We start from the raw sequence: 27,641 nt of genomic DNA, 5'->3' as shown, positions 1-27,641 counted from the left end.
TAGCTAATATAGTAGACGCTTAAAGTAAAAGACTAAGATTAACAATTATATTTATACGTATTATTAGGAAATTATATATTTATAATAATGTTGATAAAATCTTCAAACTTTACTTTTATTGTATAACATAGTATTTCTTATTCTTTTGCTTAGTCTTACTTCTAACTATTACTTCTACTTAATAAAACCTATTAAGTCCTTAAGTATATAAGCTATTAAAAGACTTTTTTTTTATAACAAAAATAACAAACACTTATTTAGGGCTTAATTATACTTTTAAATAACTTTAAGTAGAGGATAATTCGAGACTTTAAGATTTGATATCTACGTTAATACTGCTAAGTAACTTTAATCTTAAATCCTAGTCTAACTCTAGGTTAATAAATAACCTAAAGCTTAATATTAGTACCTGTAATTAGATTTAATTTAATAAGAAGAAAGAATATTAATAGTAATTAGAATAAAGTTCTTTAAATACAAGATTAAGCTACTTTTAATTAGATAGATAACTAAGATTAAGGTAAAGTAAAACTTTAACTTTTTACTTTCTACAGCTTTAAAGTTTCTATACTTCTTTTAAATAGAAATTTTAGTTAGTTTATCTTTGGTATTATTAAGAAAAATAAATAAATTTAGTTATACAGCTATTATAAGTACTAATATAGATAATAATAGTTCTAGCAGAGAATTTTCTTTACTATAGGTAGTTAGGTAAAGGTAATATTACATATACGTGATAGATCTGTCTAGAAATAAGTAGTATAATACATTTATCTTCTATTACGCTTTAGCTAGGCATTATTTAAACTCTATACTCAAGAATACTATCTAAACTTATCTAGAATTATATTAAAAAAAAGTAGGTTATAAATTATTAGCTCTATCCTATAAACTAGTATATAGAACCCGCGGATTTCAGCCTAGCTATTAACTAATTAAATCGCGTAAGTAAGTTAGTGTTCTGCCTTGTGTTTAAGTTTAAATTTTAATCTTAATGTTCTTTAGACTTGCGCTACACGATTCTATTAGCTAAAATTTACAGGTTCTATAAGCCGGTTTGTAGAATAGGCTCTTAAGATTAAAACTATTTTAGAAATAAGTTATTAGCTACCTTAAAATACTTCTGTAATAAATAATCTAGAAATACTTATAAACGTAGACAGACTTCTATATTAGAAACTATATCTAGATAAAAAATCAAGACTAAGTTTCGAAATAGCACTACATTTTAAGGAGAAGAAGCTTTAAAAAAAGATAATAGTTATAGTATCTTGATAAAGAATTCTTACTAGAAGATTTCTCTTCTTTCTTCTAGATCTTAATTATATACTTTGTAGTTTTACACTAATATAAGCAAACAGAACTAAGAAAAGTAAATAGTTTAAGAATACTTTACTTTAAAACTTTTTATTAACTATATACTCTTTTAAGTTCTACTAAAAATAAGCTATTTTTTAAATAATTTTAAAACATAGTTAGGTAATTAGTATAAGCTTAAAAACGTAGATACTAATCCCTAGCTAGATTAACAGCTCTTAAAGAACGCTTTAATATAAAAACAAAAGTAATTATAATAGGTTAAAAGGCGTTAGCCTAGATTACTAAAAATATAGAAAGCGAATAACATATTAAGTTAAATATACTAAAGTAGAATCTTTTAATAATAAATCTTATTTTCTAAAGTATATACTGGAACTTAGGATAGCGCTTTTAATAGACAGGTTTATAAGCTCTTTGTTTAGCTATCTCTATAAAATACCTAGTATAAAAGACTTAAGAGTAATAATTCTAAGTTTATAGTAATTATAGAGCAGATTGGTAATAGTAGTTAAGGTTGGATTATTTGTATAAGGATAAGAGACTAAGTAAATATAAAATTTTATTTTTTATCCTTTATTATATATTAATATTTCTTTTTTTAATATATTAAATTCTATACGTGCTTTCTTTATAAAGACTTATTATATTTGTTTCTATTAGTAGCTTTACCTACGTAATATCTAAGTTAGTTAGCACTATCTTACTATAATTACGCTTTAAGATTAAAATAAAGTATAAAGACTGCTTAGTAAAGATACTTATTTGTTAACTAACCTATAACAATGTAATCTAAAAATTATTTAAATTTCAATAGTCCTTAGGTTAAATTCTAGCTATCTTAAAATTCTATTTTTTCTCTCTAAATTAAATATAAAAGTAACTCTAATATCTTGTCTACTTACCTTCTTTGACGTTCTGTTGCTAATTATATAGATAGATAGACAAATTACTATAAGACTTTAGTAAGTAAGGTTAAAAAAAATATTTATACTTACTTACTAAACTTAAAGTTACTCTTAGTAATATTCTAGAAGAATTAGAATAATAATAGATAAGATATTTATAAGTAATACTCTATATTATAAGTCTTTAAAAAGAAGATAGTAAACTTAAATTAAGAAAATATTTTAGAAGATTAGAAATAGGAGTTACTAGAGCTAAATTACTTCTTAGCCTAGTAGTAGTTATATATATAAATATAGAAGAAGTTTAGAAGATTAAATAGAAATCATAGTTTATAGTCTCTAGAAAATTAGATCTGTTATTTCTTATTAGAGAAATAAATATATATAACAAAGCTTAAAACTATTACTATATATAGAAGTCTAAATTAAGCTTTCTTTAATTAAGTTAGTGCTAAGGTAAGTTACTAGTTATAAGTGTAGAGAAGAATAAATAAAAATTTATATTACTATATTCTTACTTCTACCTACCTAATAGCTGTATATAGACTAAAGCAACTTATAAACTATTAATCTAGAACTTTTTAAAAAGTTCTAGTAACATATTAGAGAAGTATTACCTTTTAATTTAGTTAATTAATATATAATTTTAAGGATAGTAGACAACAATTAATTGTAACTCTTATATAATTAATAAACATATAGGTAATAGTTTAATATTAATAATTAAGATAATATAAGCTATGTCTATAGAGTTAAGCCTTACACCTTATTTTAGTTTTTTATATATCTTAAGTAAAGTTCTGCTTAGAATGTAATTTAAATTATTATATTCTAAAAATTAGTTTATTATAGCTACTACTAAGCTAAGAATAAGAAGCTCTATATTTATAAGTTCTACTATTAGAAACTTTATACTTGCTTTTTATAATTAATATTTTAAACTACTTATAAGCTTAAATACTTTTATAGATAAGATAACTCTCTTAGTTTATTTAGCGTAAGTCCTAATTAAGAGTTAAAATGCTAAACTTCTATATTTTTCTTTACTTTACAGTTTTTATAAGCTTAATTTCTACAGCTTAATCTAGCTAGTATATAGTATAGTAGTTTTTATACTTCTAGAAAATTGTTAAGAGACCTTATTAGAAAGTACTAAACATAAGATTAATATTAAGTAATAGTAGAACTTTTAGGATAAGTAATATTATCTTCTTCTCTTTTCTACTTTATATATATTAGATAGTAAAAACTAAAAAAAGCTTAGTTTATCCTATTATAAAAGATATTTCTAAGAAAACAAAAGTTTCTTAAGTACTTTTATCTTTAAAATATTAAAATCTCTACTTAGTATTGTTATATTTCTCTTTTAACTAGAACTTTAAGCTAATTTGTATTTTCTTAATCTACTTTAGTGTTTACAACTTTAAGGCAGTGAATATAAAATAATTCTAGAAGGTTAGAGACTTAGATATAGAATAGTAAAGTTAAATTATTAAATAAAGAAAGCTTTAAGTATTAAACATAGTTGGGAGAATAAAATCCTAAATAAGTATAGTAAATAAAACTTATAGAGCTTTACTGTTTGAAATAAGTTTCTTTCTAAAAGATAGAGATTTATATAATTTAGAACTATTTTATTTTAGTTATTTACGCGTTTTATTATATTCTTAGGCCTTATTATAACGTAAATCTAAGCCTAGAATTTATTTACAAGATTCTTAATACCTCTAGCTATTACTATTTTTAATACTTCTACTAAAACCTTTTCTTCTATTTTCTAATAATACTACCTAGGGTTACCTTTTTACTGTTATTTATAGTTTATAGCTACTTTTAGCCTAGAATATAATATAATAAGAGTAATAGAAGAAGATTTTTATTTAGTAACTTAGTGTAGAAGCTAATACCTAGTATTTTTTTTTAAAGGCTTTTAAAGTAGACGTAAATAGCAAGAAAAAGAATAGAGCAATATAGTATTGTTTTATTAAATAGCTAATAGTTATACTGTTTTAAACGTATATTTAAGAGACTAGTAAGTAATAAAAGTAAAGTAATAATTTATAGTATAAAACGGAGTTTACTTCTACAAAGTAATAATTATATAGTAATCTTATATACAAAGAGGTAAAAGTTGTTATTAAATTTCTTTACTAGCTAATAAATTCTTTTTTAGACCTTAAATAATAAAATACTTAGCTTCTATTTAACGGTCTAATCTAATCTTCTAGTGCAAACATGATAATGCTTAACTTATAATCTTATTATATTAGTAAAGCTAATATTTTTTTAACGGCGCGTGTTATACAAAAATAATTATTAATAGGTTTCTATAAGTTAATTTAAGAACTAATAAATTTCTTTTAACATATAAGGCAAAATTCTTAGTAACTAAACTAATAAGTAAGTTTTATTAAAAAGTGTTGCATAGTAGAAGAGTATAATGTTTTATATAAAAACTTCTTCTATTTAGTAGTACCTTAAAAGCAAAAAAAGTTTAAATTAAACCTTAATAGAAAGAGTAAAGAAATTATAATTCTAAAAACTTTATAACCTTCTTATACTTTAATAAATTTATATTTATTCTAACTTAATAAGCCTACTGCTACGTTAGTAAGAAAATTAATCTCAAATAAGCTTTTATAAAATAAAACAAGTATAAACTAAGGGTAAAATTAGTACAAATAATTAAGTCCGTCTAGAACCTCTATATATAATTATAAGTATAAGGAGTAATATATAAGGTAATAGTAAAAGCTATTGAAAATTCTACTAATAGTAATATAAAGGAGATAGCTAGTATTTTATAGCTTAATAACAAAGTAAAGAGTTAGTAATTAATATATATACTTTGCAAAACTACAGTAGTAATAAGATTTAATAATATAGATCTTCTATAGTATTTTGTTTCTATAGAGATTATATAGTTCTGTAGCAAGAAGTTAGACCTTTTAGGTTACTTCTATTATTTTTTTACTGCAAGTTATAGATATAAGATGTTTACTAGTTCTTATTATAAGCTCTTATTATAGTTTTAAAGGCTGTAATAAAACTCCTAACTATAAAATACATTAATTTAATAGACTAAGTATCTATAATGTCTATTAATAAATAGACACTAATATTACGAACATCTTAAATTTAAGAGACTAAGATATATATAAGCACTTTTATTAAGTGTATAGTAATATAAGCTTAATTTATCTTATAAGTAGATAGTGTTACTAAAAAACAGAAAATACCTTATTCCCTTTCTCTCTTATTTCTTAATTTAATAGAAATTTTGCTAGTATTAGATATATTATTATAGTAGAATTTAGTTTTAATATTAGTATATTAGTATAAATATCTTTATATAATATAAATAATATAGATAGAGAGTATTTTAGTTTTGTAAATAATTATATACTGGCTTAGTTCTAGAGATTAGTTACTTTAACGTACTCTTTTTCCTAATCGCGATAGTAGTAGATTAATAGTGAATAACTAATCGATTTATATTATTTATAAAACTTTTCTTAGTAACCTTAAGCTAAACTAAGCTCTATTTAGTATCTAATTCTTTAAGTTACAGCTATAGTAATTTCTTAAATTCCTTATTAATTAAATATTACAAAACAAGTAGACGTTAAGTAAAATTATTTCTTATTCTTACTTAAATTTACTAGACATAAGGTTCCTTAAAATCGGCTTCTATATATATTAATCTTTCTAAGTTCTATTCATTTTAGATCTATTTACTTATGCTGGAAATTGAAATACGCTTATAATCTCTAATACAAATTAAGTTTACTTTTAGCTACGTTAGCTCGTAGTAAGTATTAGAAGTATTAAAGATACTAGTTTTAATCTAAAGTTTTTACAGAAGAGTAAAAATTTAGACAATGTTTATTAATATAGGTCTTTATTTTTTATATTTAAGCTTATAAACTTTATTTCTTTTATTTTTACTTATCTTAGGTATGTTCTATCATTATTTTTTCTACCTTAACGTTATTATTTATTTTAAGAACTTGTAATATAGCTTAGATTACTAAGAGTCTAGAACTAAAATATAAACGTTTAAACTCTCTATAATATCTTACTCTATTCTTATATAGCTTATTATAGATAATCCTTATTATTAGTTATATACTCTATATATTTAAAGTAATTTTCTAATACGTTAATAAATATTCTAGAGTAATTCTTATAAGCATTTAGTGTAATAGTAGAGCATTTAATATAGATTTGCTAGACACTAATAAGCACTTAAAGCTTTTAACAGAAATTACAGTCTATAAGTCAAATAGTAATAGAAAAGCGTCTTTTTATCCCAGAAATAGAGATTAATATAGGTTATTAGTTATATATATTTCTTAATATAGTAAGCTTAGTTCTAAAGTAATAATAGTAATAGAAAAAGCTATAATAAGTAGTATCTTTTATTAGCTAAATTACAGTAAAGCTAAAATAGTAAAAATATAAAATAAGTAAAACTAAGATTGAAAATATATTACAATTTATATAGAAACTATATATTAAGAGAATTATTTTAAGAAAAGAATAAATAAAGTAGCTTAAGATTAGAGTTCTAATAAGTGTAATTAAACCAAATTTTAAAGTTTAATATAACAAAGATAGTAATTAAAGCTATAATAACAAAAAAGTACAACTAAATTAATTTTTATTCTTTAGAGTAGAATATTATTCTAATAGCTTTAAATAAATTATATTAACTAATAACACTGTTTACTATTAGTTATAAAAAGGAATTAAAAAAATTAATAATATTTTAAGCTTAGTAATTATAGCAAGGTAAAAGGCTGATTTTTATTAGTAATTATTTTCAAGTTTAAATAATATTAAAATAATATTATAATTCTTAACTACTTTACTAGGTCTTTTTAGTTCTGCTTAAGATAGCTAAAGTATTATTCTAGTACTAGTTATAACTTACTTTAAATATTTAAATCTTGATTTACTTTAAGGTATTGTAGAAAAAGTTCTAATCTACTTTAATATATTTCTGCAATTAGTTAACTATAAACTTTGTTATTAAGAAAGATAAGATAGATAAATAGATATAGAAAGTATTTATAAACTTAAGTTCTATAGTAAGAGAATATAGTAAGTCAAGAGAGTTAATATAAGTTACTAATTTCTATACTTTCTATATAGTTATTTTTTTAACTTAATACAACCTACTAGTAGATTAAATATTTCTCTTTATTAACCTATACTATAGATTATAAACTAGACTTTTTAACTATATTAGATGTTTACTATTAGCATCCTAGACTTTTTTATATATATTTATACTTTTTTATTAAGTAGAACTTTCGTTAGAATAAGTTAGTTTATTCCTTAATACTAATATAATAGAAAGATTCTATCTACTACTAATTAAAAAATAACTTAGTTATTACTGTTATTTTTACTTACTATACTATAGTTTATTAATATAAGATCTATTTACTAATAGTATTATAACAGGTACACTAGAACTCTTAAATAATTAGCTTAAGTTTAGTATAGAAATAAACTCCCTTTCTTATTTAAGAAATTAAGTTAAGTTTTAGAACTGCTATTGTTAACTAACATTAGTAGAACAGTAATATAAGATTATGAGAAAGGTTTAATCTATTAAATTTCGTGTAAGTAAACTATTCTTATTAATAAAAACTAGAACGAAGCACTTTTTAGCTTCGTTAAAATAACTATGTTATTAACTAACTATTAATACTATAGTTAAGAAGGATAAGAGAGGTTAAATAGCTAGAGAAATAGGGTCTTTATCTTAAATTCTTACGAAGCAAAGAGTATTTATATAAAAGCTTAGTTCTCTATACTAAAATTACTTAGTAATAGATTTAATTTTACTTGTTATTTCTAAAGTTTTCTAAACTAAACTTAAGCTTATAGCATTAAGTTAGACTAAGCTCTTATTTCTACTAAAGCTCTTAAATATATTTTAATATATTATATATAGTAAATAATAACTAAAGAATAGCTATAAGCTCTTGTTTACTATTAATCTAGATTATAACTTATCTTTACTAAATACAAAGAGGCTAAGTGCTAGATTTAATAGTTAGTTAAAAAATTATATTTTTACTATTCTATATATATCTACTTATACTAGTAGTATAAGTACACTATAATTTTACTTAAAGGAAATATTAAAATAATATTATAATTTATTACTAGATAAGATTTCTCTAGATAGTAACTTAGGTTATATATCTTTTAATTATAAATTATTGAGTTTATAAAGTAACTTCCTACTTTCTAAATTATATCTCTAAGAAGTATAAACTTTATCTTCTTAAAGAAGCTTATATTAGCTTTTTTAGATTTCTAGAGACTAGAGACTAAGATATTATATTACTAAAAATTATTTCCTGCTTACGTATTTAGATAGCTTATTAGTGCTTACTTTTAATACTAACTAAACTAGCTAATATCTAAGTAGTGCGAATCTCTCTTTAATTCTATCTTCTATTACTATAAACTATCTTTGTTATTATTACTACTCTTATTACTGTTACTATATCTGCTTATACTTATAAATTTTTCTTCTACTATAAAAAATAGGGATTGTTAAATTACGTTACTAAATAATTTTAGTTATATATATAGTTTTGTTACTTCTTAGTTCTTATTTTATAAACTAACTACTGTAGTAAAAGTTTAATAAAAGTATAAGTTATTAGATCTTTACTTGTAGTTACTAGAACTATTATTACTTATACTAATATAATAAGTCTACTTATATATTATCTATACTGCTATTTAATTTATACGTTCTTTACCTACTTAGATACCTCTATTAATTCTATCTACTGTCTAGAATACTTATTATATCCAAAAGCCTACTAAAGGCAACTTGTATTTATTAATAATAACGTATTTTTCTTCTTATAGGTAGTAAGTTAGTTAAGTTAGAATAGCTAAGTCTTTAAAAGAGCTTTATTAGCTTTATAGGCTTATATAAAGAAGAATACTTTAACTTTTTATAGCTTTACTCTAAGCCTTTAATTAAACTTTAAGTAGTACTTTATATCTAGATCCTCTGTAGAAAATATTTTATTATATTACTAAGTAATATTCTCTTTATCTTTTTGTTTTTTAGTAAGCTTATTTAAAATGTAAATATAGGTCTTCTTAGTACTCTAATATAGCTAAGAATAATTTATAGTTATCTATACTTAAGTATAGTACTAAAGAATATTATTTATCTTTTTTTTAGTTTCAGTACCAGTATTATATTAAAGGTACAAATTTTTGTCTAGAGTTAAATAGTATAAAATAGATATTATAAGCTAAGCTATAAGAATATAAAGTATAAAAGAACTTAATTTACTAGCTTACTAATATATACTATTACTACTTATACTTTCTTTTTAACTACTTATTATATATCTAGATATTCTAGTTTAGTAAAGAATTTTTTTTACTCTAGTTATAGTTTAGAATACAAACTAAGCTTTATAACTAAAATAAACTTAAAATAAAATATACTTAGTCTTATAGATTTATATTTATATAGTTCTATTAAGTAGAGTTATACTATAAATATTCTTTTACAACTTGCTAATATTTTAATTATATATATTTACTATTATTATATATATATACTATAATTGTTTTTAATTTATATTATTTCTTTTATTTACTATTCTTTACTTTGTAAAAGAAGAGTAAGAGTTTAACACTTATATTAAGTTACTATAATATTATTAAATTTTCAGATATATATCTACTTATACAGTAAGTATAGATATAGTAAAACTCTTAATAAATACTACTTTCTAAACTATACTTACTAGAAAAATAACACTAATTATATTTAATATAAATATAAACTTAAACTTTATAATAGCTTACTAAAGGTAGTATATTTTTAAAGTTATAACAGTGTTATTATACTTCTTAGTAATAAGCGGGTTTAACTTAAAGCGCTTAGGATTTTAGAAGGCTTTATTAGTTAAATTAACTTATATTAAAAAAATAATAAATTTTTACTTAGTAATACTTTTACACTTAGCTATATTTAAGTACTTTGTAAAATCTAGCTCTCTTTCTAATTCTATAGAATATTTATAAATATAACTAGTAATTCTACTTAATTCTTTCTAATATCTTACTACCTCTTTAGTAATTTTACTAGAGGTATAAAAACAACTCTCCTAGTACTAGTAGCTACTTATATTAACTTTTTACTATTTAGTTTACTATTATACGCAGCGTTTAGACTTATAAGCTATTCTAATACAGTAATATAAAAAATTAGCTTTAAGATTAATATATAATTAAGAAAATACAAATAATTAGATATATATATATAGAATATAACTTCTAAAGTAGTAAAAATTCCTTAAGATTTACTAGTTAGTTAAGGAGTTCTTATTACTAAGCTATAATATATATAATTATCTAAGGCTTGAAACCTAACTCTAATGAAACTCCTAGCTGCCTATAGAACTAATAATACGTTTATTTAAGTAAATAAAGTAGAATACTACTATAACAGAGTTAATCTACTTTCTTATACTATAAGATCTAGATCTTACTAATATTTAATTTAAATTAAAAAAGACTTATTTACTAGCTAAAATATTAAGTAAGTTAACTCTAGTTATTATATAGTCTTCTATCTACTTATAGAAGAAGTAAAGATCTACTATAACTTTAAAACACAAGCTACTTATAATATATTCTATAAAAGGTTACTAGCTAGATACTCTAGTAATAAATAAAAATACTATAATATCTCTATAACTTAATGTAGATTAATGTTATCTAGAAAAGTATTTTTAATAAAGTCTTTTTTCTTCTTAAAAGTTATTAACTAGTTAATAAAGCCTATAAGCTAGAGTACTTATATTTAGCTTTAAGAATAATAATTTTGTAAACTAAAAGTTTTTAAAGTTTAGTTAATTCTATATATTTTTAATTAAACTTCTATATACTACTTTATTGTTTCTAAATTGTCTTTAATAGTAGTTCTTAAGCTTTCTTTTTATAAAGTATTACTCTTATTTAAGTCTGTTATAGAATCTCTAGATTAAAACTATTATTAATTAAAACTACCTAAAAACTACTAAGGAAATTACTAAAGAAATTAAACTCTCTTATTTATAATAGGCTACTAGGTTTTAAGTTATAAGAGTTTGAAAATTTCCTTTAAGATATATTAAGCTATATAACAATGTATTATATAGATAATAAAAACTAAAATATAATCTTCCTATTACTATTTTTTTATATTTACTTTAATTATTTATTTATTTTTAATATTTATACTTACTATCGTATTTAAAGTCTAACCTAGCTAGTACTTTCTACTTTCTATTAGTATTAATATTACTATTACTATTACTATTACTATTACTATTACTACTATATTAAGCTTTATTATTATTATTTTTTAGTTATATAGTTCTATTACAAAGTATCGTACCTTATAGATTTCTTCTATAATCTTCTTTCTTAAGTAGTATACTTAAGATCTATAAAACCTTACTTAAAGTAGCTCTAATCTAATATTAAAGTAGTATTATTACACGTCTTAGTAGTAGTCTTATTTAGTTAGCACAGCTAGGTGTTATAGAACGCTCTATAAGTTATATAGGCCTATTTACTCTAAGTATTTTCTTATACTTAATAGTAATAAGATATCTTTATCTTCTAGGTAGAAGATATTACTGTTTTGCTAAGAAATACTTTCTATTTTCTTATAACAGTTTAGTTTCTTTTTATTTATACTATTATTAATACCTCTTACTTTATTAATAGTAATATACTTTTAATACTCTTATATTTCTTACTCTAATAAAAGCGCTTGCTATATATAAAAAACTATTTTATTTAGTTTAAGCTTGTAAAATCTCCTCTGTATAGAATATCTTCTTTATTAAGCTCTTACTTTCTATTTCATATACACCTAGTTTCGCTATGTTATAGCTTGTTACGGCCTCGGACGATGTCGCATACAGCTCTTCCCAGTCCGTGCCCCTGAGCCGATAGCACTGGAGAAGAAGGATGCTGATTGCACAAGTCCACGCATAGTGCTGGTAGTTGTGGTTGTATTGAACTAGAATCCTTGCTTCGTCAGGCTGAAAAAGACCTGCTGTTTCGCTGAATGTTCGGTCCCATTCATTAGACACGAAGCATTTTCCGTCAGACTCGTTGATGGTGATGTCAACCGAACGACTGATATTGTTGAGAATGAGGAGAAGGTTCTAAAACTCGAAAAAAAGAATGAAATGTGGATCGTTCGATCTGTTGTCGTACAGCGGCTGTATGTGGCATGCCGTCAGATATAGCTGTCGTTCAGACTGGCCACACCGTTAAAAACATTGACTGGGCTTAAGTGATAGGTGTATGCTTGAAATGACGCTGGACTATTGGTATCTCTATTTGTTTATGACTTTGCAAGGGCTGTCCGCTTGCACGCTCGTGTAGCAGGATCAGAATAGTCGGGATGACAGAATGCGGTACATCCTCCAATGTGCTTCACAGTATTAATTCCTCCAACTTCATCTCCATATTCTGATGAGATGAATTTGCACGGACACTTTGGAGGCCTGCAAGATCCACGCTTGCAGTTGCACATAAGCAGTGGCTTGATATGAGAGATAAACGACCGGAGGAGCTGGAGATGAGTCTCCGTGTAGCGCGGCAGTGAGGTGGGATAGGTACGAGTAAGGTTGTTGTGTTCGGAGATGGATCGAATGATGTACAGCTCCAATTCGAGAAGAACGTCGGGGAGTTGGCGGGGAACCGGCTCGTTTGAAGCGACATTCACATTCTCAATGAGCCACTTCTGTTTTTGGAGGAGCGGCTCAAGCTTTTCGGGCTCACTCGACCATACTTGACCGCCGACGAGGTGCGTAAAGGGTCCTCCAATAGAGGTGGCCATATGTGGGGTGAAATCCCCATTCATAACCAGCGTCCACTGTGGTGCGAGGTAGATAGTGAAGACTGTGCCAGCAGGTGGTTTCCATAAGACGCCACCATGTTCAGCAGTACTTGAAAAACTCTCGATGACCTCATCATTCACAGGTCCATCGTAAATGGACCAGAGCTTACCGCCTGAAACTGGAGTAATGTGCGTTCCTCCGACGATGTCCTGGTGCCATGCAGACATGGTACCGCGTTCTCCAACGAGATGAAATGACATACACGATTTCATATCGTTGAGAGCGGCTGTCTGAATTGCCTCCTTGCCACATCCAATGTTTGCGTTGATTTTGCCTCGAAGAGAGGAAGTCAGCGTATGCAGCAAAGTGAGATCCAGTTCCTCTACCACATCATTCTCCCGAGAAATGTGCGTCCCCACCGAGCCAGAGATATTGAGGAAGTTCAGTGGGGGTTGACCATCATGGTATAGTTGCCTTGTTCCATGTGGTTGATTCAAACGCTGGAGAAAATCTGCAACTGGCATCGTGCTTGTGGGTGGGTCGTTATCTGATCGACGCCTGTATCTTTGATACTCCAGATCACAACTGATGTAAGATTGTTCAAGTTCCCGAAACAGATTGCTCGTGTCAGGCGGACGATTGTTGTCGGGAGGTATGAGAACATAGGGCGCATGGGGTATCCCTTTACCTTTCTTTGCTGCCCGCAGCTGGTCTATCGTTGCGCAGAGGATTTGGCATCCACCCAAATGGTGTTTCTCACTGATCTCAAAATCACCCCGAGGGAGTGTGCTGGATCCGTTTCCAATATAACCTGGACTAAACGTCGCCATTCTCGGTATGTAGTGGTGATTGGGAAGCTCCATCCGTTGCTCTCCTTGCAGGTCAGTGCGCTTATAGTGTCGCAAGAACTCCTCATAGGCTTTCAGGCAACTGTCGTAACCTTCATTGTGGTTGTGGATAGCCTCTTCCATCTCAGATGCAAGTTGGTCGACACTGGCCGTATGCTCGTGGTGGAGCATCTCCCGAAGGGTTTGGGCTTTTGGGTGTGTCGAATTAGACATATCCGGATGGACACTCCTTGTGAGGGCTGGGTCTATGATGTCTAAGGGACCTGGAAAAGTCTCCACACTTGATGGTTGAGGAGTCTCCGTGATGGGTGACTGATCAGTCTCGGAAACCGATGGTAGATGAGGTTCGGGCATCGACGGGTGGAGAATGTTGAGCATCCATAGTTGAGTCTCTGTGGTTGATGGCTGACGAGTCTCCGTGGTTGATTGCTGACGAGCCTCGTCCTCCGATCTTCGATTCCGTGCCCGTGCGAGTGTCCGCTTGTGACGGTCACCATTCTGACAGCTGATGCAACGGGTGGGCTCTGACGAAGCATCAATTTCAAAGTCCGTCTCTCTCTTTTTGATTTTTTGACATCGTGTGCAGACTTTCCAATCAGGTCCCCTTTCGGCAACCTCCTTCTTTCTCCTCTCCAGTTTCTCCTGGGTGGCTCGCTTCTGCTCACCTTGGCGGCATCTGGTACAAACCCTACGTGTTGTTTTTGCGTGCTGCGAAAACGAGCCATGGCAAGTTTTGCATAGCCGCACGTTTGCGCTAGGGAAACTGCCCAAGGTGGCGCTGTCCATTGTGTCGTGATGTTGTGGTTGTGAGCGTGTGACTCTGGATGCAGATCGCTATTAGGCAGTGGTAATGAGAGTGGTGATGTGATGCGTGTGGTGATGCGGGCTGATAACGCGACGTGATGATGTGGGCTGATAATGCGACGTGATGATGCGACGCGTTATTGGCGATGCGACGCGTTATAAGCGATGCGACGCGAGAGTGGTGATGCGACAGCAAAGTGGTGATGCGACAGTAGAATGGTGATGCGACAACAAAGTGGTGATGCGACAATAAAGTGGTGATGCGACGGCAAGTGGAAATGCGACGTGACAATGCGACAGAACAGTGGGTCTGCTGAGTAATGGCACCATGACGAACACAAAGGGCATCACGAAACATCAAGTGCAGACCACGAAGCGATTTGAAGAGTTGGAATTCATGTCTAAAAGTCTATGTAGTCATCACAGTAGCTAGAAATGAAACAGATGTCCAACCCAGACGCTGCACCCAAGTACTGAAATCTATGCAAATGTACCACCGCCTACCGCGACATCAACGACAAGTCCCAGCGTCAGCCATCTCACCGACCTTCCTAGGCGCATACAGCGGCACAAAGACGGCTTTCCAGTATTCGGCAGCGTCCTGCGACGTGCGGCCCTCCCATCTCCAAAACCTTTTGTTGTCCATGTCGGGATTGTACAGCTTTGGGGTGGGCGCAGCGTCAGCAAGGCTGTCGACGGCGGTCATGTCAACTGAAGGCGTGTCGACATCAACGCACTTCTGATTGGGGTTGAGGAGGTCCGACGAACTCAAGAACAGGTCCCAGACGTGTTCGAGGCCTGTCCGTTCATGGGTGGTATCTTCTGCAGTAAGCCCTGCTTCGAGCTTGGTGCACTTGGAGCGTCGCGAGCAGTCAGGTCCATCGTCTGTATGCTCTCGCTTTCGCAGTTGGCGTTTGTGAGGGGTTGTTGTGCAAGACGACAGCGGCGGTTGAATGCCCGTAACAGCGTGAGCATTCATGTTGTTGTCGACGTGGGCGGGTGAGAGTGTGGTGGACGATGGAGGCCCGGCCTGAGGTGGAGCTGGTGGGTGTGCTCCCGTGCCTCGATCGTGTCCAGCAGCATCTCCGCCTTGTCCAGCAGCATCTTCACCTTGTCCAGCAGCATCTTCACTTCGTCCGGCACCTCCACCTTGTCCGGCATCACGACGCGCATATAACGTATCGTTGCCGGTCCTGTACAAGTCCTTCAGCGTGGCCAACTGGTTGTGCACCTTCCATGGAAGCCCCCGCGGCGAAACGATCTGGCACGAGGCGATCATGGCGCGATACAACATAGCCATAGGATCTCCCGTCCATTGCGCATCTTTCCCCTCTCCGACCTTGCGGAGGCTCAAGGGGCCGAGAAAGTCGGCGTCTATGAAGAGGGTATACTGCCCGCCTTTGGCCATGTCCAGAGCCTGGTCGCGGACCTTGCAATATTCGGCGTACATGTCCGAGGTGGGAGGGACCCGCGTGCCTTGTGCTTGGGCGTTCTTCTCGGCCTCGATGAAGAATTCGAGGTATTTGGGGACAATGAGGAGCTCCGGTTTCCTGGCACGTGGTTAGTCGTGATGTTCTGCACAACCCCATAAGACGAAGCATACCACTGACGATCGTACGCCTTGTGACAGTTTGGGCACAGCAGCACGCCATTCATGAAGTCGCTGTGGCCGTTCAAATGCGTCATGGACAAGTTCTTGTAGTCGTTCAAGTTTTTGTCCACCTGTGCAAAGACATGGGCAACTTGGACGTTGAAAGCTTCGCAGTTCATGCACTGGTAGTTGCTGTCCGTCATGATGCGCGTTCTCGCCGATTGGCTGAATGACGTGCCTGTGTTGACGGTCCTGGAGCGCTTGGAGGCTGAAGTGCTCGCAGCATCGGTGGCAGAGCGCTTGGGAGGGCCGAGCTTGGGGGCGCCTGAGGAATTGTCGTCCATTAGCCGACCAGTCGTTTGGTGGGTTGTGTGGTCAGTTGTGTGGTGAGTCGTGTGGTGTCGATAATGGAGTCGTCAAGGCCAACCTCGCGACGCGGGGCGCCTATAAGCGGCGAGGGGCTTGCTACACACCCAGTGATGTGTGGCAGCAAGCAGGGTAACGTGACTGGACATTGGAGTGTTGGAGTGTGCTTGTTACCATGGGCTCGCGTGTTGATGGATTGCGCCGCGCTAGCCGTGCACATGACCGCAGTCAGGTGATGCCAGCCATGCCAACCACGCCAAGACGCGAAGATGCGTGGTAACAGGTGAATATGTCTGTGGAAATTCAAGGCAGTGTTTGGGAGCAAGTGTGCAGGCACTTTTGTCTTGGTACAGACAATTTACAGTTATTCGCCATCTCCATTTCCAAGTTCGTTTGTATCCTCGTCCTCTTCATCTGCACTACTCTCCCCACGCTCTCCACCCCCGCCGTCATCCTCCTCCCTCGCTTTCGCGATTCCCGCATACCACCTCACCGCAAACGCCATGGTGGCGTCAACGGCACCCTCTATCTCAACAAGCTCCCTCCTGGCCTCCGCCCTCACTCTCTTCGCGCCCTTCCTCACCTCCTCCGCGTCGCCCAACAGCACAATCGCCTCCCCCACATCCTCATTCGCCTTGCGCTTCTTCGCCAAAAGATTCGAGTGGTCAGTGCCCAGCCTCCGTGCCGCAGCGCTGTGTTTGGAGCTGACAGCCTGCAGGGCCTCGACGAGGGCGACTTCCTCGTCGAGTTCTTGCTTGCCGGCGGTGAGGGTCGTGGACGTAACGGTGAAGCCGTGTTTGTTGCGCCAGGGCCCGTTGGGGGGGAGCTGGTGGACAATGTCTTGCTTTGTCTGGACGAAAGCTTGGTGAGCGTCTGCGGCGCCTTGTGCGGCTCTGTGGAGGGCTTGGCGGGCGGTGGCTTCGGCGTGGGAGGAATGGTCGAAGAGGGAGAGCATGGTGGGGAACCTGCCAGACATTGTTTTGCGGAGCGTGTCGATGGAGACGTCTTTGAGGGGGGCCTGTTCTTTCGGGGGAGGTGTCGGGTCTTTCGCAGCGTCTTCCACAGGACCTTTCGCAGCGTCTTTCGCGGCATCTTGCGTCGTGTGCGCTGCCTTGGGTTGCTGGGCGCCCGTCGCGCTTGCCCCCCTAGTGCTGACCATGGCGATGTCTTGCTCGGCACCTGCCACGCCCGTGTCACCGTGTATCGTTCCCGTGTCGTCGACGTCGAAGCCCGTGATGCTTATGTCATCGAGGTCCGTTTGTCGCGGGGCCGTGGGCGTGGGCGTGGGCGGGGGCGTGGGCGAGCGTGCGAAGGAGGGCGCGGGAGAATGCGAGACGCGGGGCTCCTCCAAGCGCGCGTCGACTGGGGCACCGCGGGCGACTTCGACGGCACGTGGCGACGCTTCACCGGGAGGCGGCTCGTCGTCGCGCGATGGCGTGTCCGCCGACGACTCTGGTGTATGGTACCTGCACGCCCTCTTTGTCAGCCCAGGCACCGTCACATGACGCGTCGTGCAGCTCACAAGCCAGGCACAATGTGCTCCTCGTAGAACAGCCGCAGGTCCTCGTACTGGACCGCGCGCTCGGGCTGGCCCTCGAGCCGGCGGCCGCGTATGAGCTGCGGCCAGGCGTCTTGGAAGCGCTGCGCGAACTGGCCCAGAGTCAGGTGCTGCGCAATCGTCGCGAGCTTCTCATACACGCGCTTCGGCGGCGCGAGCACAGGCAGCACCACGCCCGCGTCGCGGAGCCGGAACCACGCATCGGTGCCCCACTCGTCGCTGATGCGCTCGATGTTGCGCACCGTCAGGTGGAACGACGCAACCGCCGTGACGCCCACGTGGAACCGCCGCTCGAGTGCGCGTCGCCGTGGCTCGGTGACGTCGTCGTCGTTGTCGTCGTCGCCGTCGCCGTCGCCGTCCAGCAGCTTGTGGATCCCCAGTGCGCGCGCAGTGAGAATGTACTTCTCCGCGTGCGTCGTTGTGAAGCCCGAGGCCTGTGTCGTGGGCGGGAGCGGGTGGTATTTCTCGAATCGCGAAAGAAGCTCGGCGGCATCTTCCGTCTCGGTGAGGCGGTCAAAGTACTGCAGCCCGTCGTCTTCGCGCGCAACGAGGCTGGGGCGTCGGCCGATGGGCATGTGTGCGACGCCAGACACGCGATGCCTTCACGGGAAGCTGCAGGGCTAAGAGGGGCTAGCCTGGTGTCTGGCTGGGGCGCGCGTCATAGCTTGGGGACTCGACAATTAGTCAGCGTGGGGAATTCAACGTCATGGCCGTTGTGACGGTGAGATTCAGAATCATTGTGGTAGCGTTGATCTCGAGTCGAGGCTTTTGCCATCAGTTAGCGTGGTGATGCGTACTCGTGATTGACTGTGCGCCCAAACAACACCAAGCCCTACCATCCCCCCCCTCGACTCAACCTTCCAGGTCTAGCTTGGGTAAACCCTCTGTATCGATTCCTCGTGGCCTATTTATGCATATTTGCATCATCTGCTTTCCCCCTGCGCACCTGCGAGCTGTTCATATGGAAGGCCCACTTCTGGTCAACCTCCAGCGAGAGATGCACGGTCTAAATCCAGAACCGCATTTCCATGTACAAGGTTCTCTTGGAGCGGCAGCAGCTCTCATTCCGTGTCTGCCCTCGGATCAAGCATTAACATGTCTCGTTCACAAAGCAAGGTCTCATCGGTGGTACTCATCTGCACCCACCAAGTGCATGAGTGCCGTGCAGCTTTTTCTTCTCGCCATGTCCTTCCCAGCCCAACATTAGTCGTGATTTCTCTGAAGTCTTCTTTGGCTTGCATATTGCATTGCTCGGGCCGCCCGGCTGATTTGGTAGAATGCCGTCCCGACACATCTTGCGGTCGATAGCGTCAATTGCCGCGACAGACGCCTCTAAATAGCTTCGACAGGATCTAGATTGGGTAAACCCTTTTAATCGATTATTTGAGTGTATTTACGCCGTTTACTCGGTTCACCGAGACACCTAAATGTTGCAGAAGCTTATGATAGAATCTGGCATCATCGCTCGGGGTACACACAACTCGACACAGCGCGAATTCCATCAGACTTGAACTGGCTGAAAGATAAATCAGTCACTCAACAGTGCTTTATTATCCATCTCAACAATCCACAAATGCGCTTTGACGCATATAGCGAAAAGCCAAGGGGTCTTTTAGTAGGCTGGTTGTCTTGGCATCAGTAACCAAAGATGAGATGGTTTCATTTGTATTAGCTGAACATTGAACTAGACATTGCTCGTTACTTTTTTCATTTCTCCCTTAAACATGAAATTGCGATTGACCCTGTTTGGCTGGAAATCAGGCATTTTCTTGATGGGCTGCTGTTTCAATATCGGCTTTTCTCGGTTGAACGCGCTCACTTAAGTTGCCGGAGACTTAATCTCAACTCTCACTAACACTCATCAACCCATATATACTTTTCATAATCGTGATCCGTTGCACGAAGAGGAGAATTAGCGACGAATTCTAACGGGCTGGTCTTCTTCGCACCCACAAGCCTCTACAGACAGCTTGGCTTATTAGTGAAACATCTGGCTGACTCCTCATTGCCACTCGTAGGTCCATATTTGAAACGCAGGATTTGAGCTGTATAACGTAGGAAAGACTATAAGCGGACTTCTCACAGGCTTCTTGTCACTGCTGCATTCAGCCACTGGATGAATGTTGGCTTATTATGAAAGAAAACGGAACAAGCCGCCTATTAATTTCCGTCAAATCATTTGTACGATTCAGAATTGCGATCTGTAGTTTATCAGTCAAAATGCAAGAACATTTGTAATAGACTGCTCAGGTCAGAACCAGCGAATCTCACTCGGCAACATTTCTCAACTTCTTATATTGGCCAGAACAATCTCTACACACTTTTCAAAATCTCTGCTTCCTCTTCCGCGCCTTCAATACAGGTTTCGTGCGATGCAGCAAAGGTCCAAGACACAGCTTGCCTAAAATATGTGCACGAGCTCTTCTTATTAAGAGAACTTACCTGTTTTATTTGACAATCTCAACATATGCTAATCAAACCATTCGCTATAGATTCCAAGCTTCCAGGTCTAAGGTTCACGGCGTAATGCGAAAATCCGAGCCTCCTCGTCACTGGGGCTACTCGTCTCATGACCTCCGCACTAGCATTTCGAGACGGTAACGGCCTCGCTCATGTTGGTTGGAGTTCTAGCCTGACAATGTATAGAAATAAACCTATAAATTCCACGCCACAGAATTGAGGTCAAGTAAGTAGAGCAAAACTCCAAGTCACCCCGTAACCGGATGCACATCATCTCCACAACTGCACTCTACAACCGATCATGGTAACCATCATCGCATCGGCTGAGAGTGTAGATATAGCTCTATTAACTGCTTCCTATTGCTCATATATCTCAAAGGAGTTTTAAGGCAGAGTAGAAGAGACCTGAGATGTCTTGTAGTGACGGAGTCATTCGGCAGATACTAGATGTCACAACAAATGAGCTTGCTTGTGCAGACCAAGAGATTAAGCAAGCAACCAGCAGTAACATCGCTCTCTTCCACATCCCAAACCCGAGGGTTACCAAGTGTATCAAAAATCCGAAAGACCTTGGGGTAGCCAACAATGCATCTGAAGACCTGCACTTATTAGTCGTATTACAGCTGAGACAAGTACTGAGGTAATCTACATGTGAGAATATAGTCTTAGAACCATGCGGAATCTCCAGAAACTCTTCACAATGTCGTCCAGTTCGTAATGTTCTGCATATGGCAGAAACGGTGCTCGCTCTACACTGTTGTTCCCCCTTATGTTTGACATACCTATGCGCCATCTCCTATAGTATTTCTAATACCCTTTGTGCTTGTAGAGTAGTGTACCCAAGCTAGTTTACTTGTGAACAAAACTTATGTCTTCTACGCCTACTGTCATTCACTATTAGTTCACAAAGATTACCTCATCTCCCAACTTTTGCCGCCCGGATGTTCCAACCTCAATATTGAAGACCTTCCCCACAGCCTCACCGACTTCGTCTATCATATCGCGGCATCGACATGCCAAAGAGATACTGCGTTGCCCCGATTCAGTCCGGCATACTCACCCGCAAACATACAACTCCCAATGATGGTTGGGAGCCAACACAAGATGAACCCGCATTCTCATCTCAGAATGTCTCGCCACGACGCTTTCGTGCCCATATCGTGAAGACAAAACTCGCTTGGACTACCGACAGAAAGGTATGTTGGAGGCAGTCAAAAAAGATCCATGCTTGTTTCAGTTCGTATCTCAAAAGCTATCAAGACATCTTACGCGGCGTATCATTATGCTATGATTTAGGAGACAAGTCTGTCCCGGAATCCTTCCCACCGGCCTATCGTTTGGCTGGGTCAACTCGTCACCCGACGACATGGAAAAGGGTGCCGAGTTCGCGGCAGACAAGTGATGACAGCCAATTTGTGTAGACCTGACATTGTTGTGCCGCCGCCGCCGCCGCCGCCGCCACATTCTGCAAGCTACGTGCTTGCGACTCATCTGTATTGATGTGCCAGCGTCTCCGGCGGTAGCAGAGCACGACTCCGTGCCCCCGACGAGACGAGATATAATAGTTGTGTCGAGAAGTACGCAAACTCCTTGCGGATCATCTGTCTTGGATGTGAACAGCAACAAACTCTGTAGAAAATGCTTTTGGGGGGTAGTGTCCTACAAAATGATCTTGGCCTGTGTATAGGTGGTTTGTATGCGAGGATGTGATACGTAGCTTGGGTACGACTCTTTTCTGAGTTCTTTGGGACACATTCTGGCCATCCAAGTCCTTTCGAGTCGGTCCCCAAAAGCCGGTGCATATGGTTGGAAAGACCTACCCAGTAAGCTATATCGTGGGCACGACTGATAGTCCATCTGTGCCATTCGTTTAGCTTTGGGGATCCACTGTTCACATTATATAGATAAACGCAGCAGCCGCCCATCTCTGGGACTTTGCCCACTTTCCGGTGGTCAGCCTTCAATCAGTCTGGTACTCTCTGTGGGCGCCGTGAGAAAGATCCGATCCTGTGATGTTCAGCGGTTCCCATAGAAAACCAATGTTTTGCTGGGCAGCCTTCTCATCCTTGCGTCTGTAAGAGCATGATGGAATCAGCTCACCTTGATTACCATTTTTTTGCTTGTTGTTGTCAAGAAGTTCGTGGAAGATCCGAGCAATGATTGCTCTCAAGAATAAACAAAGATACGCAGACAGTTCGCTCGGTTCGAGTACTGATCTTGTAGGGCCGGGTGTGCTCCATCTCCATCTGCCAAGGAGTGCGGTGTACTTTTCCCGCTCGAAGGACGAAGTTCCACGACTCCCCTCTTAGTGGCGTCATGGTGAGTGCCGGTAAATCTTTCTGACATGGGACGACAAGACGGAGAGTCAGACAAACATTTCATGGCAACAGATGACCAAGCTAAGAGACATAGTGTAGAAGTCTAAGCTTGACCGGCGAGCGCTGACAATCGCAGAAATTGAATACAATCAGTTGTCCGGTGGCAGTCTTTGTGTCTTGTTTTGAGTTCAACAACACCAGACCTTGAGTCAAGTTCGTCGGATATGCTGGCGCGCTCAATGCAGTGTTCCTAAGCATCTGTATGCCAACGGACCGTTCCTCCTGACAAGACAAATAAGTTCCTAGGACCCAGGAGACATAGTGTGTCCTTGAAGAAAGTCTCGCGTTGCGATTTTACAAGCGTGTCTTATGATGTGTCTCGAAGATTCGCGATTCATCGTGAGCTGTCGTAGTCTGTTATGTATTACCTTGGAGAGTCATCGCTGAGTGGAAATGATAATACAATGGACAGACAGACGAAGGCGTTAGAAACAAGACATGGAAAGCGTGGTTGCAAACTTTGAATACTCACTCTACACGCCTAGGGCTATAAAGGTCGACTTGAGCTACCTTTAGTTCCACAGACATCGAGCGAACTCATCCTACACACTTTTCCATACTGTGAGTAGATTCACGTTTAACAGTGTCACTGGCCCTCAGAGCTGACCCAACCTAGCTAGGTCGACGAACGTAACAATCTCGGCATTCATCTCAACCCAGAATCTCCTTGACTTTGTGTTGTTCAACCAACACCAAGGCAAGTCCTTCCCGCCTACGTACTACGACCACTGACAACTTTCAGCTGCTTTCACACACATTCAGGATGGATCAAGTACTCCCAAACATGTACTTTTGTGTGTGGGATATCATCTACGCAACTGGCTTCGTCGTTGTTGGCATTTGCAGCATGAAGATAGTCGGGTACATGTTCTCAGCCGACGTGACGGCAGAGACGGTGGTGCTGGTGATAGCAACTTCAGCGACTATATATGTCCTGCCAGACGCGAGCAACATACCGGCGGTTGTTCAGCAGCAACCATCGGCGGCCTGAGATTGTGGTGGAGAAAACAGAGTGACTGCCACTCGGTGTGGAGGTTGGTCAAAAATGTGATTTGTCAGAGGGCGCCAAGGCTGGACCGTGCTGTTGGATCGGGCGAAGGTGCAGAGTTGATCTCTCTACGGTCTCCCTGCTGTAGTCATCTCGGTCGTTAGTTATATTATAAAAGCTTTCTTAGCACCATGTTCATCTCTGACGTGTTTTCATTGCTCGCGCCTGGAGGGGTCATCGTGATGTGCGACGCGAACGGTCGGTACGAACGCGCTTCCACCTCGTGCACTCCTCTCTCACCCCGCGCACTTTTCCCTCTTTCCAAGCCCTTGTATGCGTCCTGGTCACAGATTGCGCATTTTCACATGTCACAGCGTCCGGAGGCGTCGTGGTGATGTGTGACGCATGAATAGTACCAGCAGCCAGAAGGCGCGCTACAATAGAAACGACGACTGACCCATGGCTTGCTTTGAAGACACCATGTTGAATGGTAGGAATCGAGGTCAGTCTCACTGGGACACTGAACGTTTGGTGAAAACGTGTTTCACCGCGACTGCATCGCGTCTGCTACATCAGGAATGTAGACAAAGTAATCCAAACATGTGTTCAATAATGTGCGACACCACGTTGACGTCTCAGATAGGCCCCTCTCATGGCATCACATTTAACGAATGGCCCACTATCGCACCTGATGCCTCACCCAAACCACCATGGCCACCGATGCCACGCCCGACCCGTTCCGCCGATCCGCCAAAGCCCACGACCATGAAGAATGCCAAGCTTTGCGAGACGAGTGGATCGCGAGTGCAACACAATGGCGAGCCTATGCCATGAGAACCGAGCACGCCGTGAAGAAATGGGCAGAGAGGGCCAGGAGCTGGAGAACAGCGGCCAAAACCCAACGAAGGGACAACGAGCGGTTGAGGAATGAGCTGGAGAATGAGCGTCCAGAATTGGAGGGTCTCAAGCAGCTTGCAGAAGATGGTCAGCGAGAAGCCGACCTCTGGAGGACACAAGCGCTGGCCAAGGCTGACCAAGTCAAAGAGCAGCGGCAGCAGATAGAAGAGTTGGAACAGCAGATCAAGGACGTTGAGTCGCACTACCAGAATCTGAACAGCGATATGATAGTGTCGTGCTCTCCCATACGGCGGCAATTGATCGAGTCGGACGCATGCCTGGAGGGTCCAAGGCTAAGCCATGAAGAGGACAGCAGCCTGATTGTCCGAAACGAAACTGCATCCGTGGCGATCACAAAAGCACTCAACGACGCCTTTTGCACATACAGGGCGCTTTTCGAAGAAGAGAAGACAAAGGTGTCCCAACGTGCAAGGGGACAGACGCGCCTCCAACGCCTTCTCGATATCGAGCGTGTTCGCTGCCGCGATCTATCAATCAAGCATGGCTTGCTCGACTCAGAACAATACACATCTGTTGAAAGCGAGACTGAGGACGTATGCAATGGATGCGAAGCCGTGCAGTGCGAGAGCGACGACGCCAAAGTCCAGATGGATAGGCTGCAAACGGATACCGATCGATTACAGGAATGTATCGAGAACAGCCACAACCTCGCCATCGACGAAGAGTCCGCATCATCGATTGAGACATTGAAAGACAAGCTTCACCAGCTCGAGCAACGCCTTGAGATCATAGCGGCGGCAGCAGCAGATCTCGCGGAGAATCACCTTTCCCATCTCCAGAGCTGCCTCGACGCTGCCCGAGAACGCCGCTGCGATGCATTCTACAAATTTGTCGAAAAACGAGGTGGCATTCAGATACTGCTTCGGCCCAGGTGCAGTACCTTCTGCGACAAGATCAGGTTCGACACTACGAAACACCTGGTCTACATCGCCAAGGAGAACAAGCGAACCATGCAACTACAAGACAGCTTCACAACGTACACATTTGACCGAGTCATGGATCCTTCAGTCAGCAACGATTGGCTGTGGTTAGAAGAGATCAAGCCACTCATTGAAAATGTTTTCCGCGGCTCCAGCGCTACTCTCCTTGCGTATGGCCAGACTGGGAGCGGGAAGACATACACAATGTGCGAGCGCCCAGACTCAATGATTCCGCTGACCATTGCTCGAGTATTCGCGGAAAAGCAAGAGCTAGAAGCCACTGGAGGTCGGCTCGACGTTAACTTTTCTGCCGTAGAGGTGTATCTCAACAACATACACTACCTCTGTCACAATCAGAAGAAAAACCCGCAAGTGGTTTTAAAGCGGCAAACTAGCAAAGGGCCTTACGTTATGTTCAACAAGACTGGCGATAACAGAGTTCGTAACAATGAGGAGTCTATTAACCCTGTTTCCGTCAAGACCGAAGCAGAGTGCTTCAAGTTATTCGAGATGGCTGTCGGCAAACGCGAGACACGAAATATGATCAAACACGGCGGTCTCAATAACAGCTCTTCTCGCAGTCATATGGTATGTACTCTCCACCTGAACATCTGCGTCCCAGGTCACGAAGGATTACAGCCATGCATTCAGCTGGTCGACCTTGCTGGCTCCGAGGAAGTTGCTGCAAACAACATTGAAGTTCAGAAGGAGGGCATAGACATCAACCAATCTCTCAATTACCTCGTCGACCTTCTGCATGATATCCGGAAACGCAGTGCAGCAATGAAGAGAGGGGTACTCCGAGAAAAGTTACCCATTATCCGTGATAGCAGGTGGACGTCCAAGGCTATAACACATGCCCTACACTTGGGCATGTCGCAAGACATGCCCTTGATCGCGTTCATGGCGACTATGCATACCCAGCACGTAAAGGAAGGAGAAAGGACATGCTGCAATGCTGGGAAGATTGTTGGCAACGAGGCTAGGATCGAGAGACTCACTCCGGGTGAAGGGCTACAGTCATTGAACGTGAGGATCGACTCGGCTGCATCTTCGAGAAGAAGCACCTCCTCCATGTCGGACTACAGCACCTCGGCGGTGGCGTCGAATGTCCCCGTGCTGAGGGCAAAGCCGGCACAGCCTAGAAGGCGTCTTTAGCCGTGAGAAGCATAGTTGATAGTGGAGTATGTATGTGCAAAAGCAATTTGAGTCAAGAATCTGTTCATCTGTGCCCTTCCCTGAGACTCTCTTGCTTTCTTTATTCTGCTATGATAACGGCCTATTAGAAGCTCTCTGGAGTTCTTACATTCTTCCCCTCTGCTGTAAATTAACCTTTATCTGCTCATTAATATTGTTGAATGCTAGACGACAGGAAGACGAGACCACAAGTAAAGAATAGGATAGAAAGGTTTGATAAAGGTAATAAAGAACAAACTCCTAACTTGGGTACACTATTCTATACAGCTGTCTGCATCATGTTTACCATATAAACTCGCTCTTTACTGTTTTATATTCCCTTGTGTATAAGATATACAGGCTCACAAACATCTTGAAGTCAAGCCTCAGCACTAGATTGAATAGGGCTAAATCGTAAGACTTAAATATCAGCTTGGGTATATATGCTGTAACACCTCTTTGAACATACTGCTATAGCGAGAGTAATGTATAAGTTGAGCGAATC

At 38.3% G+C, this 27,641-nt stretch overlaps 5 protein-coding genes across 5 annotated transcripts; 2 read left to right on the top strand and 3 right to left on the bottom strand.

The window, feature by feature from the left end:
* Window positions 1-12,630: 12,630 nt before the first annotated feature.
* Window positions 12,631-14,100, bottom strand: P153DRAFT_303597 (uncharacterized protein; the record flags this gene model as incomplete). The annotated part of the gene is made up of 2 exons (XM_033664527.1): window positions 12,631-13,646; window positions 13,716-14,100. The coding sequence occupies 2 exons, from the start codon at window positions 14,098-14,100 to the stop codon at window positions 12,631-12,633; spliced, it is 1,401 nt and encodes a 466-aa protein (XP_033518019.1).
* A 1,057-nt stretch (window positions 14,101-15,157) lies between these two features.
* Window positions 15,158-16,892, bottom strand: P153DRAFT_401791 (uncharacterized protein). Its single transcript, XM_033671940.1, has 2 exons — window positions 16,385-16,892; window positions 15,158-16,331 (listed from the first exon to the last, which is right to left on the bottom strand). Exons 1-2 carry the CDS (start codon window positions 16,714-16,716, stop codon window positions 15,293-15,295), a joined length of 1,371 nt encoding a protein of 456 aa, XP_033518018.1. The 5' UTR covers window positions 16,717-16,892; the 3' UTR covers window positions 15,158-15,292.
* Window positions 16,893-17,102: 210 nt separating this feature from the next.
* Window positions 17,103-19,028, bottom strand: P153DRAFT_401790 (uncharacterized protein; the record flags this gene model as incomplete). The annotated part of the gene is made up of 2 exons (XM_033671939.1): window positions 18,261-19,028; window positions 17,103-18,204 (listed from the first exon to the last, which is right to left on the bottom strand). Exons 1-2 carry the CDS (start codon window positions 18,869-18,871, stop codon window positions 17,103-17,105), a joined length of 1,713 nt encoding a protein of 570 aa, XP_033518017.1. The 5' UTR covers window positions 18,872-19,028.
* Window positions 19,029-21,769: 2,741 nt separating this feature from the next.
* Window positions 21,770-24,125, top strand: P153DRAFT_391348 (uncharacterized protein; the record flags this gene model as incomplete). Its single annotated transcript, XM_033671045.1, has 2 exons — window positions 21,770-21,952; window positions 23,877-24,125. 2 exons carry the CDS (start codon window positions 21,770-21,772, stop codon window positions 24,123-24,125), a joined length of 432 nt encoding a protein of 143 aa, XP_033518016.1.
* Window positions 24,126-24,650: 525 nt separating this feature from the next.
* Window positions 24,651-27,181, top strand: P153DRAFT_148623 (P-loop containing nucleoside triphosphate hydrolase protein). The gene is made up of 2 exons (XM_033662179.1): window positions 24,651-24,711; window positions 24,762-27,181. Exon 2 carries the CDS (start codon window positions 24,833-24,835, stop codon window positions 27,116-27,118), a length of 2,286 nt encoding a protein of 761 aa, XP_033518015.1. The 5' UTR covers window positions 24,651-24,711; window positions 24,762-24,832; the 3' UTR covers window positions 27,119-27,181.
* The last annotated feature ends 460 nt before the right edge of the window (window positions 27,182-27,641 follow it).

This window comes from Dothidotthia symphoricarpi (genome assembly GCF_010015815.1).
Source record: "Dothidotthia symphoricarpi CBS 119687 unplaced genomic scaffold P153scaffold_28, whole genome shotgun sequence".
NCBI lineage: Eukaryota > Fungi > Ascomycota > Dothideomycetes > Pleosporales > Dothidotthiaceae > Dothidotthia > Dothidotthia symphoricarpi.
The sequence above is the reverse complement of the archived record's forward strand: the minus strand, read 5'-3'. Positions and strand labels throughout refer to the sequence as shown.